Genomic DNA, 17,462 nt, shown 5'->3' with positions numbered 1-17,462 from the left:
TAAAAAACAAACTAATGAAACAGGCCTGGACAAAAATGATGGTACCTCTATAAAAGATTGAAAACTATTTGACCAGAGTGACATGATTAACTCAGGTGTGTCATTTAATTGACATCACAGGTGTTTCCAAACTCATAATCAGTCAGTCTGCCTATTTAAAGGGAGACAAGTAGTCACCCTGCTGTTTGGTGAAAAGGTGTGTACCACACTGAACATGGACAACAGAAAGCGAAGGAGAGAATTGTCCCAGGACATCCAAAAAAAATGATAGACAAACATCTTAAAGGTAAAGGCTATAAGACCATCTCTAAACAGCTTGAAGTTCCTGTGACAACAGTGGCTCATATTATTCAGAAGTTCAAGACCCACGGGACAGTAGCCAACCTCCCTGGACGTGGCCGCAAGAGGAAAATTGATGACAAATTGAAGAGACGGATCGTTGGAATTGTATCCAAAGAGCCCAGAGCAACCTCCAAAGAAATTAAAGGTGAACTCCAAGGCCAAGGTACATCAGTGTCAGATCGCACCATTCGTCGTTGTTTGAGCCAAAGTGGACTTCGTGGGAGACGACCAAGGAGGACACCACTGCTGAAAAAAACTCATAAAAAAGCGAGACTGGAATTTGCAAAAATGCATGTTGACAAGCCACAAAGCTTCTGGGAGAATGTCCTTTGGACAGATGAGACCAAACTGGAGCTTTTTGGTAAGGCACATCAACTCTATGTTCATAGACTCAAAAACCAAGCATACGAAGAAAAGAACACTGTCCCTACGGTGAAACATGGAGGAGGCTCAGTAATGTTTTGGGGCTGCTTTGCTGCATCTGGCACAGGGTGTCTTGAAAGTGTGCAAGGTACGATGAAATCTGAAGACTATCAAGGCATTCTGGAGAGAAATGTGCTGCCAAGTGTCAGAAAGCTTGGTCTCAGTCGCAGGTCATGGGTCTTCCAACAGGACAACCATCCAAAACACACAGCCAAAAACACCCAAGAATGGCTGAGAGAAAAGCGTTGGACTATTCTAAAGTGGCCTTCTATGAGCCCAGATCTGAATCCCATTGAACATATGTGGAAGGAGCTGAAACATGCCATTTGGAGAAGACACCCATCAAACCTGAGACAACTGGAGCTGTTTGCTCATGAGGAGTGGGTCAAAATACCTGTTGACAGCTGCAGAACGCTCATTGACAAATACAGAAATCATTTAATTGCAGTGATTGCCTCAAAAGGTTGTGCAACAAAATATTAAGTTATGGGTACCATCATTTTTGTCCAGCCCTATTTCATTAGTTTGTTTTTTTTAAAATAATTATGTTAATCAACAATTCAAAAGTGATGGCTGATTTTGATTATTTAATTTTCAATAAATTTTTATTTATTGTTACTTTTGTGAGTTTCAAGTGATTTCAGTGAGAATTGTGGGTTTTTCCTTCTTTAACTGAGGGGTACCAACAATTTTGTCGACGTGTGTACTTTTATTCTAAAACATCTCAAGAGGAAAACATTACTTTTTAATTTAACACACCTGACAGCTTTAGTTACTTTTCAAGTTTGGATTCTTGCACACAAAACACATCATAAAATATAATGTTTTGCTGCTAATTAAACTACCCAAAGGTAAAAGTAACTACAGCTGAAATTATTAGTCAATCAGTTAGTTGATGGACAGAATATTAAAGATCCTTTTTCAGGTGTAAACATGTCATGGATACAGTTTTACAAATGTAAAGGTCCGCTGCATCCGGTTGGTAGTTCTCTAACTTGGGAATGATGATGTAAAAGTTCTGCAAACAAAGAGGTGTGGACCCATTTTAAACTTTAAAAACAAATAACATCTTAAAATCAATCCTGAATAATGTGATATCATACTTTTAAGAGAAGAACAGCCATATTTTGCATCAACTAAAGAAGCTGAAGAGACTAAGAATCTATGCAAACAGGCAAGGAATTACAATATGTCAAGTGTGAGGGGAACAAAGAACCAAATACTGTTATTTCTCAGTGTGACTAAGTTTTGATCAGGCAGATTGCAGTGTTGATTAACTGTGTGACTGTATGTACAGACGGTTCACAGAAGACCTCGATGATATAAACATGAATTCTCTGTTAAGGTTTTGGATCTGATTGTTGACGTAGCTTGAGGGTGTTCATCTTGGCTAAAAGTCTTATTTGAAAAAAGCAGGCTTTGGCTCTTCAGCTGGCCTGTCTGTCAAATTTTAAGAAGCTTTTGAAGATTTGATATGAAGCCAAATCACCAAGAGGTATAATGACTTTGCCAGTCCTGTGATATTTCTTTCGCACTCCCTTAAGGGTGATATGTTTGATTTTTACTGAAAAATGACATTTGGATGTCTTGTGATCTTGCTAACTTGATCAGAAAAGAGACACTTTGCATCGTTCATGCACATTTCATTCATTAACAGCCTCCACTCCACATTCAACATGGTCGTAAATAGAGAAAATACTGACAGTGTCGGTTTATTAAAAATCAGACTGAGGCTCAAAATGAATTTATTCCACTTGATAAGCTGATATCACAGCGGCTTCATTTACTGTAGTGTTAAGAACCCCCCCCCCCCAGGCACTCTGATTCCCCTCGTGCCTCGGTCACTCTTTGTTTTCACGTCTTCCCTTTGTGAGCTAACTTTGTGAAGAATGACATCATCTCTCTTCAGATGGGCTCGAAAAAGCTCACAAGAGGTCAAAGGTCAGGCTCATTTATTCATTAACACAGACAAATACATCGGGCTGAGCAAACACCAGCTGAAGGTCTTTTGGTAAAAGTTGGAAATGCATTATGTAGGCGATACATTCCAGATCGACATACTGTCCAATTAACTCCTGGGCTGTAAACGAATGGACGTGTTTAGTTTTCTGGCTTTGTCTTTGGCTGTTTTGTCAAAGTGACATCAATTGTTGGGTGCAGTTGCACAAGATAGATGAACGCGCTGCAGATCACATGATGCAGCACTTCATCCTTCTGTGATAAAACGCTTTCACTCCCATTCTGTTTTGCAAGACATACAAGCGTGTTATCTAAGCACACGCTAAGGTCCCATGTAAGACGAGCGCGTGGTGGTACAGTTTGGCTGAGCTTTAGCACTGATCTGGGAACGGCTGTAAAAGTGTTGTCACGTTATCTTTGCCCTCTTCTCCTGTCCCACCGCTGGCACTCCCTTTTACACAGAGTCGGGTAATTTATCTCCCACAATGCACACCGTCTCACAAATGCACGCACACCACCCAAAACCACTTCACAGTCCACCCAGATGGTGCACACACACCCACAGCATGAGGAAATTATTAGCTTACCAATGAAGGCAATGATGAAATACTTAGAGAAACACAGCAAGTGGTTTTGTATATTTCAGCGCATTTACCACAGATGCCATGTGCTTTGTGTCGAAGCTAACAATTCTGCAAACCAAAGAGTGTTTTAAAATTTGCTGTTGGTTATCGGTGGTTTCCATTGATTTCAAACAGTGCAAACATCTTGCAGTGACCTCTTGAAACCTGGATAATCCATACAGCCAAGTCAGCTTTAATTTATGCCTAACATTACTGGTATCATAATGTGATGCAGATAATGTTGCGCAAACAATACAGTAACTAAAATGAACGTGGATTCTCACACAGGACGAAGCACAAATCAAGCAGGTTTCAAGAGTGTGCACTATTATGTTAATGCTGTATAAAATAAATGCAAAATGGTGATTATCCATAAAAATAAGAAAAAATACATCAAAAAATTAAAAATGCAATGCATATTGTATTGCAAAATGTTAAAAGTATAAATGCCACATGAGTAGCAATGGCAGAATAATGCATTTAGGAAGTAAAGCGTAATTTTGAAGTCATTTATTTGAATATTTCCATTAAACATTGCACTTTTTACTCTACTGCTTTAACAACAAGATATTTTGCAGATCCTGAAAGTTTAAACAAAATACAATAACTTATGATGCGGTACTGATATTATGAATTAAACTGCCCAGTAGTATATAAAGTAGTGAATATAATCACTACTTCCACAACTGCATCATTAAAGTGATGTTTAGACATTAAATAGTTAGAAAATGATAGCAAAAAATATGCACAAAAAGCATCCATTTGATGAGTGTAAATAGTCAAATTGTCACACTAACATGATAATTTATGTTCTTGGCAGCATCAATGCTACTTTGGATCCCTGTTCCTCTACATGCTTAGTCATTTATGTGTCATAAATCATATTCTATTTAAATACTGTTAATCATTCTTAAACAGAACATTTACTTTTGGTACATAAGTACATATTCTGATGTCATTAAATATCTACTTTTACTTGAGTAAAGCTTGAAAGCAGGGATTTTCTGTAATTTGTTTAAACTCCATTATTGTTAATTTTATACTAGCACTAGATCTGAGGTGTTGGTTTGTGAACTCACTGCTGTGGCCCTTTAAATACATGGCAGAAGAGTTCACACAAAACGATAAACTACAGCCATTAAAAGTATGTTCAAAAAGCATTGGTTGTAATTTAAATGTCGCAGTGGGAAGCCAGCACTTCGATTTCCGTACTTAAAAACATTAAATTTTGCATTTCCGCACGATTTTAAGGTCGAAAATCAGTTAGCGTGAGATATGAATTGGGGGCGGCGATATTGTTCGAAGTTTGACAGATTGATAGTGGGATGTCCAATAGGATCGAAGTCTTGAGCTCCACCACCCAATCAGAAGTAAGAGTTGACACTCGGTCCTTCCCACATATAATTAAATCCACACCAGCGTGGTGGTGGAAGTGTTTGGAGTTTGGGTATAACAAGAACGCGGAGGGTCTGACTGCGGTGTCCAACTTTAAGGGCCACCAAAACACGCTCCGGCCCGAGAAACTATAATGAAATACCCTTCAAAGTCTGCTCGGAAGACGTAGGAGTTGACGTTGAAGTGACTTTTTGAAACTGGAGCTGCTTCCTCGTTCGACTACGAGCTGAAATATCGCAACATCCTCACAAAGAAACTTTGCTTGCTAAGCTGCTAACTCGCTCACAAGCCCGATTATTTAAAAAAAAAGTGTGATAAACGCCGAGAACGTGACTGTAAACTCTTATTAACGTCTTATTTGTCGAGGTGTGTCTCGCTGGTAGTTGAATTTACTTGGAAATGGCGTCTGTGTGACTGAAGACTGAAGTTTGTAACGGTTTTTTGAGTAGTCATCATCAGCAGAAGAGGAAGAGTTGCAGCTGGTAACTTAGCTAACCACCAGAGCGCCCCCACATCTCCACCGCTGCTAACCCCCGGTCAGACAGCAGCTAAGTGGACCCGGGTTTTCTTTCTCTAGACATGTCTGGAAGAAGTGGACACCCCAGGCCTATTGCTGTGGGTCCGCAGCCCCTCAAGGCTACTGTCCCCTATCAGCTGTCCAGCAAACCCAGACAGAACCGGAGGGATGGGAAGTCAGGTAGGAGCCCATCACCTGTAGCACCATATGGATCATGTAATTATGTGTCCATCTACAACCTCATAGAACATCTAAACATCTGGGTACTACTTCAACACAGCCTTATGTTGTCTCACTCCAGCTGCATCCATCATTACATTTCCTTGTAGACACTTGAGTAGCTCATATATATTTCTACTAATTATTGTTTACTATGCTGTAGCAGCATCCAATAGTCCGTCCATAGTTTTACACTTGACCAACATTTACATACCAGCTATTCATTCACTGTTAAAGATGTATATTGTGTTGTTGTCATGTGAAATGAGCCTAATTTCTTTATATTCAATGTCTTCAGCTGTCATACTGACATTAGAATTTAATAATAAAACAATAAATAGACTTTTATGTGTATATATATATATATATATATATATATATATGATATAGCAATATAATATAAAATAATTTATTTTCTATTAATAAAAATAATAAACTGCTATATATCACTACTAATAAAAGTAATAGTTAGTATTATTACCACAGTAACAAATACTGTCTAATGACTTTGTCCCTTTTTTAATCTTTATATCCTTGTTAAAAAAAAGGTTGAACATGTTAGTGTTTATTGTTCCGCACCAAAACATCACATAAAATTCCTTGTATGTGAAAATCTATTCGGCAATGTGACTGTTGTTTGTTTAAAAATACTTTGACAAATCAATTGTCTATTGATTAAATGTTTGGCTATTGAGCTAGCTTAAAAAGACGTCTTCAGATTGACAGTTGTCCATCATATTAGATGAACAAAAGCTCATAATGTTTATATTTCGAAGGGTGGTCGTGGCAATTTGGGCATTTTTCCATCATTAAAAAAACTTTAAAAGTAAACCATTATTAAAAATTTGGTACCAGAATATTCTATGTTTCATAATCTTCCAGTGTTATCTGTAGATGCAAACCTTGTGTACTGTAAATACATTAAAACCTCTCAGACTGATTTAGCATATTTATGTGCAACAAAAACACCCGGTACCATCATAGGTTTTATATATAGGTTAAAATAATGTACATTAATGCCCATCAACATGAATTTCTTGACTTAAAAACTGATAAATTGCACATTATTTAACTCTTTTTGTAAGATAAGTTGTCTCTGATATCGACAGCTGGAAAGGCCAAATCACAAAAGCCGAGCTCAGGCATGAGGCGGACGTTGTCTCTCGATGCCATCGTCGGGCCGTACCTGCAGGGACACTGGCCGAAAGAACCAGAAGGCCAGAGCAGTCTGTCTCGCAAGGACAAGTCCACCCAGGTCAGCTCCAGATGGAGAAAGTGTGGAAGTAATATTAATGCTGGCACATTTGAATCTGAGCTGTTCTGACAGGAAGAAATGAGTGGAATGCATTTCTTTATCACTGATGTTTCCTTTTTTAGAGTACTTTTTTTTTTTCTTTTTGGTTGTGTCTGCTAGGTTTTTTTCTTTCTTTCTTCTGAAAGATGGATGAGATATTGCCATGTTAGAAGACGAGTTTGCAGTTTTTGCAGAGAAGTTGCTCAGGGTGGGAGGGAGGGCGGGCGGGAGTGTCCGGTGCTTGCACTGCTATTACAAAGTGAGAACCACAGCCATGAGAACAGTCCCTGAAGTCAGCTGACGAGGCCGTTTTGGCTGCACCCATCCTCTCTGCTCGGTGTGCAGGCACTCGCCACTGCTCTTTGGTTGCCCACATCCTCCCCCTTCTTTGTTTTTCAGTTTCTCCTGCTCTTTTGCTCTGCTACAAGTGTGAAAAGAGAGTATGAGCACGAAACACTGAGTGTGAAACTATTGGTAAAAGACACGAGCTGTATGTGTGACTTCAAAGCGACACGTTTGTCCTAGATTTTTAGCATGCTACATCTGCAGCTTCAGGCCAAGACTTGATAATGTGTTGCTTATTTAGTGGCCACATGTGATCTCATATGAAGAGTGTTTGTTTTATGGTTGTTTGCTCCATCCGCAGACCCCAGACTCGTGGTCTGACAAATCTCCGAGCAGAAGAGGTAGCAGCAGCAGCCACAGACGTTCAGCATCATGGGGCAGTGCTGAGCATCTGCGAGAGGTCAGTTTCTGCTTTTATTGCGCAACAAGCATTTGCAACAACCGGATTTGCTAAACTTACCCATTCAGTCTTTTTTTTTCCATCAAAGCAGACAAACTCTTCAAAAAGCCCTTACTTTGATTTTGACATCATTGAGCAACAAGAGACCAATGATCTCATCTGCAAAGAAACTTCCCTTTTCACAGTTTTCACTGAAGCCTCTCTACTTGTTACATCTTTTATTTGAACTATCACAAATCAGGTGATCATAAGTAAGAAGTGTTTACAACGTGCTTGTAGTGCTGCCTTGTTAAGTGTGTAATATTTAGTTTCACAGGACTTCTCAGTGTTTGGATATACAATCTGATTGACTGACAGTAACCCTTGTTCATTGTAGATTGCTAAACTAAAACAACAACTGCAGCAGTGCAGCAAACCTGCAGCCTCGGGGGACATGACAAAGACCGCCCGCGTGGATATCCTCAAGCGAGCTGTAGCTTAGGAACCACTCAGGTACCATAGCATCATCGCTACACATAAACAAGCTGCCCTACTTACTTCATTCAAGCACATATATGGACAGATTTAGAATTTTTTTGTTTTTTTGGAAGTGCGATCTTTCTGTCTCTAGACAACCATCACTGATTCACATTCATGATAGAGAAGCTGTGCAGCTCTGTGCAGGAAGCGAATCAAATAAAACAGTAAAGCAACAGGAAGATCGCTACATCACATTTGCTTCTGCTTTTCAGAATGAAATGTGTAGTTCTGCTTTTCAGCACAGCTGGTCTGTACTGTTCTGCTGCATTGTGCCACACTCCACTGAGCTGTCATGGTTGGACATGACAAGCCAATAAAGACAAGATTTTGAGTAAGAATATACTGCTGCGGGTGCTTAATGGTTTAATATTTGGTCATTAAGAATGTGCTTTAGGAGCTACATAGCAAAGCTTCAGGATTAGTTGTAAAACTTGATTTATGTAGCACAAATCATACAGAGACTGCACTTAATCAAAAGAAAGAAACAAGAATTTAATAGAGAACTGTAAAAAGAATACAGTGTATTGTCTGTTGTTTGTATCTCAAAAGTAATGCAGCCTAAATTCCGTTTAACTTGTTTGTGCCATCAGACTCAGCCCATTCCCATCCCCCTCGCTCCCCTGTCTACACTGGTCCCTCGCCTGCGCTGCAGTGTGGAGGGCCTCAACCAGGAGCTGGAAGGCATGTTCATCAGCCAGACACCACACCCACAGCAAAGGGTAACCGTCTCCTACCCTCCACACAGCACGCACACACAAAGAGCTTCATGAATTGACTTGTTTTTTTCCCGATTTCTGAAAAGACGCACTTAGTTTTCTGTTGAAATAAAGCTTAACACTGTGGTGGCTGATTATAATTACAATTTACACGGTGTTGCTTCCTGTGTCGACAGCTCCACGAGGTTCCAGACGGACACCGGGCTCCAGTCCCTCTACAGAGCTGCAGCAGTGGATCTCAGATCGGCCCGGCCACCACACCCCTGTCCTCATCCTCCACCTCCTCCTCACCCTGCTCCTCCCCCAGTTACATCTGCACTTCCCAGTCCAGCTCAGCAGACGCTCCTCTGGACCTACACCAAGGTTAGTTTGCCAGCTTTTGGTCAGTATTAACATGTTTGTTGTAGCCCACACAAGAGGGCAAAATAAGAGAAGCGTGTAGACGTAAAATAGCAGACAGAATTATGCAGCTTCCATGGTGATTAAACCCTCTGAACCCCAAGCAGTTTCAGTCACATTTTTACTCGCTGTGGGCTCACTTTATGGAAGCAGTACGACCATGGGTAGAAGATGAAGTCAAAAATGTCCAAAGTTCTAATGCCATCGATCACAAAAAGAAAAAATGACAGAAGTTGAGTTTGAGTGCCCACAGATTTTACCACAACTGGGAAAAAAGTAACTACATGCTATAGGTATTTTACTGCTCTTTCTTTAAATTTGTTTCATGTTTGTCTCCTGTTTCTGTGTCAACAAGAAGTTCAGCCCAATTCGGCCAAAAAACTGTGTGTTTGTTACATGGCTGTTGGTCACAGCTGAGTCACTCATGGATTAGCAGTTGTTCCGAGGAACTCAGGATGTTTCGTTTTTTTTTTTTTTTTTTTTTTTGCAGAATCTGGTTAGTTCCAAAACTTCATTTTCAGAGAAGTTTTTAAATGAGACGTGAAGATTAAAGCTATGTGATGAAATGTCAAAATATTGAGCTTCTAGATGGAGCAGTGTATCATAGATAAGCAGTTCATAACCATTAAAAATCTGACTTTTTGTTTTTCCAGTTCCTGGTTCAGATAAATGATCTAATTTTGGTCTTTTTTTTTTTTTGAAGATAACATGCCCTCTACACCTGTAGGAGTTCAGAGGGTTAAGTAACACACAAACAACTCTGTCATTGAGTCAAAATGTGTAACCTCTGCAAAATGCAAATGTGCTTTTTATAGTTGCTCTCTAGTGAGTTCTTTACGGATGATTCCTTCTTACATTCATCACGTAGACCCAGCATCGTCAGATCTCAGTCATGAGCCCAAAAGCTTTTTTCTAAGTTTTTTTTTTTTAAGTTTAATGAAATAAAAACAATCCTGCGGCAAACAGCCATTAAAAAAAAAAAAAAAAACTTTCATTAAAATGCCACAAATTACAGTGAAGGTTTTGTTTTTGCTTTAATGTGGAGCTTTGTCAGAAAACAAAACTGAAACCACCACACAGCTGTCTCCCATATTTAAACATTCGTATTTGTGTTTAAAATCACAAACGATGGGTGACCTCATACGACATGCTGTCCAGCTGGGAATCCCTAAATCGGTTCCCAGCTTGACATTTTCTTTCCTGCATTTTTTTGTCTCCTTGAAGAGAGTAAGCCAAGGCCTGTTACAGACTGTAGGAGCTCTGTACCGGATAACTTCAGCAAGCATTGGCCAAAGGTGTCCTTAAAACACATAGTTATTAGGAAACGTGTTTATTGTTTTTCTCCGTATAACTCACTTAAACTAATCACATAACAATCCTGAATAAGATGCACTTTATATGAAGCCAGTTTTCTTCAAAGAAACCTCACACAACTGAATTAGTCCTCATTGGTGTATCAGGAGATGACAATTAGTTGCTGCTGTGTGTCTTACAGGCATTTGCTGACATTCTTAAATTTTGTGTTTTTCATCTTGCTTTACTTGAAGGAAAAGAGAGGAAAGTTTCCTCCAGATTGTTTTTTATTGGTACTGTATCTTGACAGTTAAAGTCTAACTTGTGACAAAAAATTAAGTAAATTGAGTTAGTCGTCGTTCAAGTTCCAAATCATTGACTGGTTTGGAACTTGTGTGTACGGTGTGCATTTTCACAGCTGTTGTTTTCACTTGTTATAGCAGGAAAAGCACAAAATTTAATTACAGCGGTGGCTCAGTTACATGAAGTGTTTCATGAAAAATAGCATGGTCTTTGAATTAGCATAGCTGTTGCAGAATCTTTGTGTATTGATTTATTTCCTCCTGTTCTCAGGGTTAACAGACAGTGCAGAGTTGTGCCTCCTGTCCCCGTTGTCCTCCCAAAATGAGGCCGAGCTCTCGCTGCCTCTGCACATCTCCTCCTCACCAGGACCAAACAAAAGTTGCTGCTTCCAGAGAGAACCTCCAGAAGGCTGTGAGAGGGTTCGCGCTTCGGAGGAGATGAGGTAAATTTTTTTTGTTTTGCAGCCAAACATAATAGACACTCTTTTCCTCAAGTTTTGCTCTGCCTGGAGTAGCTGCCACTATGCAGAGAAATATCCCAATTAATCAAATACTGTGTAATGTCAAACTGATGCCCCCTGGTGACAACTATTAGTTTGTTTTTTAAAGCTTATTTGTTGCTGATTTATCAGCTTGTCAGAACAAGTTTGTTAAAGGTTAAGGATTAAAATGCTGATTTAAACTAATTTTTCAGTTACTATTTCTAAGCTCAACATTTAAACTTGGCTTCTCCTTCACAGCATCATCAGAGGTGCTGCAAGCTGCTGTCTGAACATTGCATTCATTGTAATAGAAAAGCCAATATTTTAGTAAGGTAGCTGATCTACTCCCCAGCAACTATGTGTCCAACAAAACAGGACACCTCGACGTTGCTTTTTATCCTCACCCGGTTCTCCAGCAAGTAAAAGCCCACCTCAGAGTCACTCTCATTTTTGTGTTTCGCCTCGACGTATTCGCATCTTTCGGGTCTGTTTCTGCCATTTTTGGAGCTGCGTTTGGCCTGTCACCTGGTCACTGCCTTTTTCTAAAGTCTCAACCTCACCTGAGTGCTGTTATTGGCTGTAAGTACAAACCTGCTGCCCAAAGGTTGCAACCCAGAAACATCTTGAGCAAGACAAAACAAACCCTAAGATATAGACAGAGGGCAGGGTCTGTGCAGATAAATCCACCACCACACATTTAGTATGTTATACTTGATGATTTAGTAAGATTTTTGGATGAATCTCTGGATGTTTTTATGCCTCCACATTGGCAATATCCAAGTACTATCAGTAATAGGATTAAATCATGATGGATTTTTTTTTTTTCAAATTTGGTGCAAAACACATTTTTTGCCACAACCCTTCATATGCTGTTTATGACTACATCTGACACAAATGTCTAATTAGATAAAAAGGTGAGGTGATTACAGTTTAGATCCAAAAGGAAAAGTGTGGACAGACCTTAATGTACATGAGAAGTCGTCTGGTTCACAGAGGCAGACAACCATAAAAATCCTGCATAGTACACCTTTTAAAATGCTTTGATAAGTTACACATTTAAAGCTAATTGATGTTTAGTAATTTCCTGCACAGGTGTGGTCACGGTTTAGTCACACTTGATTACAGAACAAGGATGGTGTACTGTTCATATCCTAACAATCCTGCTTCCATCCTTATTGTTGGACTCAACCTGTATCTTTTTCATGTTTTCATGAAGTTGCAGTGCACTACTGTCAGTAAGGTAGTGCAGCAAAGAGGAGTTGTTTTTATTGTCAGTTCATCTGTCTATCAGTGTCTCAATTCATTGATTAGTTTGTTTTATAAAATGTCATCAGTCTTTCCTAAAACACAAACGCATGCCCTTAAAAGTTTTGTTTTGTCTACCACCCAGATATTCAATTTACTGCAGCAGAGAAGGAAAGAAACTACAGAATATTCCTACTTAAGAAGCTGCAATTAAAAGATCCTTTACATTATTTTCTTTGGAAAATTGCTCAAATCAATTATCAGAATAGTTAGCTATTGCTTTAACAATAACTGCTAATATGTGATCAGCTGTTGCAGCTCCATTATAATGTCAGCTGTAGTTACAAAGCTTTTAAGTTTTCTTTTTATATGTGTGTTTATTGCAGTTTGTTACAAATTTGGGCGACGTGAAGCCGGGTATGTTTTAGGTGTGTTCCAGTATCTATCTTACTGCATTATATAGTATGCCAGGACAAGATTTAGCATGTCCCAATACACAGTATGCCAAATGTAGTCCAAAAAAAAGAATGGTATTCCACATGCATTTGATTGCATTTTGCAGTATGCAGATCAGCATGCTTTTCTCATCATTATGACGCACATCTTCTGTACAGAGGAAGATTTATCACAGTATGCTGTGGGAGTGTGAACAACCTTGAGCTACCAAGTGTGCATAGAGAGGTGATTTCATGCTGCAGTTTATGACAGATACATGAAGAAGACGGTCAAAGCTTAAGGCCAGTCAATGCTTATTGAGTCCACAAGGGCGCACTCGACGGAAATTTTGTCTTCCACTCAAATTTGCGAGAGTCTGCGAGGACTATCTGTACTGACAGCTGAAAGTGGTGCTTAAAAATGTTTAGCTTGAGGAGAGAAGTTACTCAGAGATTTCTGGATGATTGGAAGAGTCGTAGGTAGTCACTGCAGGACTTGAGGTCCTGTGATTTGTAGATGCTGTCCATCAATGAAGCAAAGACATTTTCCAGGTTTCTTGTGCCATGTCTGCCCACTGTGCACTAGTAAATAGTTTCTATAGTGTGTGAAATTTGCCATAGCTGTGGTTTTTATGTTCGTCATGAGAGGTAATGCAACCGTCTGCACAGATCGGTGCAGCCCTGCTGTGGTAAAACCAGACCTGAATGCACATTTACTGTCTGTTTACTGATTAGTGCTCATGGAAAGCATGAATTGGCCTCCAAGGCGCAATGTTCCCAACTGAGTGCCTACTTCATGCAAAAGTATGTACATTATAAGGGCAGGTGTAGTATGTACCGAGTATAACATTTAAAAGCATGCAATTTGAATGGTAGCATTTCACTTGAGTTCAAAGGAAGCGACTGCTTTTGGTTCGTTTGAGTGACAGATATATTAACGACGACACTGATAAGCATTACTGTGAACATGTTTTTCACCAAACCTCATTTCCACCCCTTTGTCTCCTTTTATTCTACAGCACTCCACACAAACCCAAAGCAGCCCTCATCTCCTCCTGCCCAGACCCCAACAAGGTAAACTTCACCCCCCATGGGGGCTCAGCCTTTTGCCCCGTCAGCCTCCTCAAGCCTCTGCTCCCCTCGATGGACCTGTTGTTTCGCAGCCTCGCCGTTTCTCCAGCAGGCGGCGGCTCAAACCAAGGAACAGACTCCTGCCTGGCAACATCCTCTGGCAACCAGGCCGCACCTCCAGATGCTGCTGAAACCTCCACTACGAAAGGAGAAAGCTCTTGAGAGCTGCAGGTCTTTTCTGTGGAGATGATTATCATACAGATATTTCAATAATCTGGGACAGATGTGTTGCTTTTTTTTAAGGAAAGTCTCATTCCTTTTCTCCATAGGCATAAATTAACTTTGGGAAAAAGAATGAGTATCATACACAATCCAAAAGACATTCCTTTATAAGCTACTTGTTTTGGGTTTGCAAGAGTTGTGACATTTCTTAACAAAATGGCCTTTTTGGTTTTATCATTTTATTTTCCAAAGACACATTTTTGGCCAAAACTGAGTGAGAGAAAGGGGACTGCTCACTTATTCCCGTCTTACCTCTGTCTCAGATGTGATTAGTTGAATGACTGACGGCTCACTTGCTGCACAGATTTCTTTCCGTTTCCCCAAAGAAGCCATGTATGTTCAAAATTTTAGGAGTCTGGGTCAAGTAAGGAAACCCCCTCTTGGATAAGTTTGTTTGTTTTTAAGTATTCAAAGATATTTCTCTGCAACTCACTTTTTTTTTTTTTATTTAAACCTAACTCAACCTTGCACCTGTTGCTAGTGTACAGAGCACGACAAATCAGTTGGGTACTTTATATTTACCCGAGTAAAAACAAAAAAACCGCAATGAAATCACATTTTTGATTATTGTAGACTGAAGGGAATTTTGTTGAAGTTGGGTCGCATCAGTGCCTGACGGCTTCAGCTCATTTATTCCTGCTTTAAAAATCCGTTGCTTCTGTTGTCATCTTGTTTACTTGCGAAAAAATTGACCTTGCATACGCGTCGATGGCTAAAGACCTGTTATTCCTCGATGTTCTAGATGTGTGCTTGATAGTATGTTTATAGTTTTGAGGTTTCACGGCCTAGTTGACTACCTAACCAGTTTTAGTGGTGTAGAAGACGTTCCTTTTTGTTCTGCCAAGCTGACAAGTCGATGATCACACAGTTTTATTTCTGGTAGACATGTTTGCACAAATGGAACTGCAACTTTTGAGTCGCAATTCTTATTTTTATATTCACTTTTTGTACTTCGGTGTAAATTTGAGAGTAGTAGCGTGTATTTTCTACATCTTTTTCAATTACCTGCAACATAAGCTAAAAACCCCTGTTACTTCTAATTTTGTTCTGTCGGTATAATTGAGGCAGGTGTTGCATGAGATATTGTATCGGGTGGATTTTTATGCACTTCCAGGAGAGGATTTTATGTGGAGAAAGAGGAGTTTTTTGTTTTTTTTTTCTTCCATGCGTTAGTCCTGGGTTTATGACAGTTTTGTTTGTATGTGTGCACGTGGATGGAAAGGTGACTGGTCTGATTTTTTTATTATTTTTTTTTTGACTAATTTCTCCTCGTTTTAGCATCACGGTGAAGTGCTGATAGATTGGAGCATTGTCTTTTTTTCCCAAATAATCCTCTGGCAATGTTTCCTGGGTCACTGTGGATGCTGGGGATGTGCTGTTATCTCAGGTTCTGTGTTCTGTTCTCATAAATATATGATGAGAAACTGTCGTCTCTGTGATTATTAAATTAATCCTGATTTTTTTTTTTTTTTTTTTTTATATTAAACCCATAAGAACCCAGACCCATTTTTCCTTAAAGGACTTAATGAGTTAAGGTCAGACATACAACTTTACAGGAAGAGACTGGGGCACTCAAAGTGCTTGTTACACTGGTGTCACTGTGGGTTCTTGTGGGTTCTTATGTGTTAATGCTCTCCTCTGCAGATGGGAGTAGTACATGTGTTCTCATTTTGATCAGAAATGAGATTATGGGTAAAAACATGAAAACATTTAGCACGTTATATTGACAACATTTCCTCTGTGTGTTACGTCAGTAGGGGTGGTGTGAAAGTTGGTGTGAACTGAACTGAATTTACTGGTATTAAGTTTAATTCCCAGTACTGACAAGTTCGCGTTGTCGGTAGATGGAGATCTTCATCCACAAACAACAAAATGTTTTTCAAATCCTTTGTTTTAACATCTTTCCATTTAAACGAGGATCAGACATTTTTTGTTTGTGCTATATTTAAGTCAACCGAATTTAATCTCTCATTAGAAATGAAGAAGCCTTTCAAATTGTGTCTGCAAGGAACTCAAGCCATTCCAGCTGCCTTTCTTTTAACACTTAGTTGGTCTCTGAAAACAAATTCTGCTTAAAGTGGAAACGAGAAATTTGTCTAGAAATGATTCGTTGATAGATAACGTGTTAAAATGTCTCCACTGATTCCTCACAAGTCGTCTTTAAAGCCTTATTAGTTTGCATCTTCTCAGCTGTGCAGATTTGCAGCTTTTGACACCGAAGGCCCTGGAAAACTGTGTTATGCATTTTCATGATTTAAGGAAGTAATCCCTTCATGAAATAACCAACAAACTAAGGAAAATATTCTAACTTGCGGCACTAGTGAAATGCACACTAATTTTCATCTTGCATTTGGTTTGCAATTTCAGACTGACACTTCTATCAGGCTACATGTGATTTTCTCAGTATGATTTTTATGCGTCTGGTTGAATTGGTGCAGTCCTTCATTTCTCAGCCCTACTCACTTATGGGAAAAAGCATATTAGTGGTGGAAAACGAAAACGGTCATGGTTAAAATGAGTCTGACGCAGCAGAAATATTTCAATCATCAACAGTGATTCAGCAGTTCTTATCTTTACGTCATAGATCAGATTGCACTTTTTTAATTTTTAACAATTTGCATCAGAGCAATTTGTTTAATTTAATGGCCAGATGCAAAGTCTAGTTTCCAATGGGTTCTCAGAAAAAAAATGGAGATGAACAGACAATGAAACCAGAAAAACCAATCCAATCTACAGGGAAAAAAAATCAATCCTTGACAACTGGACGAACTTTTACCTGCTAAAAACAGATCATGATAACCTTGCCAGCAAGTTGATTTCTCGCGATATTTGTGAGTTCACAAATCTCTCAAGAAACCATCTTGCTCCGCTCCTGCCTTCACTTTTCGTACAGCACCAAGTTGGTTCGGGCCAATCACGCAGCAGTATTCGTGTGTGGGGCGGGATATCCGGGTGTGACGACGACACCAAGCGCCAGTAGATCAAAACAAGCATGGCAACGGAGGACAACGATCGTGTAGATGCTGCTATTAAGTCAGTTTTAGCTGAATCTCCTATCGCTTCTTTGAAGGAAGAACAACGAGAGGCGCTTTGCGCATTTCTGGATGGTAAAGATGTTTGTGCTTTTTTACCTACGGGTTTTGGTAAGCGTTTAATCTACCAATTGGCTCCGCTCGTTGTGAAGATCCCGCGATTGGCTAAA

General features: G+C 39.5%; 1 protein-coding gene across 1 annotated transcript; it reads left to right on the top strand.

The window, feature by feature from the left end:
- The first annotated feature begins 4,778 nt into the window (after window positions 1-4,778).
- LOC110955436 (protein FAM117A-like) lies at window positions 4,779-15,688 on the top strand. Its single transcript, XM_022200431.2, is given in 9 exon segments — window positions 4,779-5,439; window positions 6,588-6,733; window positions 7,419-7,517; window positions 7,894-7,939; window positions 7,942-8,009; window positions 8,627-8,755; window positions 8,929-9,115; window positions 11,018-11,189; window positions 13,927-15,688. Coding segments are annotated over 9 exon segments (1,239 nt in total). The 5' UTR covers window positions 4,779-5,321; the 3' UTR covers window positions 14,201-15,688.
- Window positions 15,689-17,462: the final 1,774 nt, after the last annotated feature.

The sequence above is a fragment of the Acanthochromis polyacanthus genome, chromosome 19 (assembly GCF_021347895.1).
Source record: "Acanthochromis polyacanthus isolate Apoly-LR-REF ecotype Palm Island chromosome 19, KAUST_Apoly_ChrSc, whole genome shotgun sequence".
In the NCBI taxonomy this organism is placed as follows: Eukaryota; Metazoa; Chordata; class Actinopteri; family Pomacentridae; genus Acanthochromis; species Acanthochromis polyacanthus.
The sequence above is the reverse complement of the archived record's forward strand: the minus strand, read 5'-3'. Positions and strand labels throughout refer to the sequence as shown.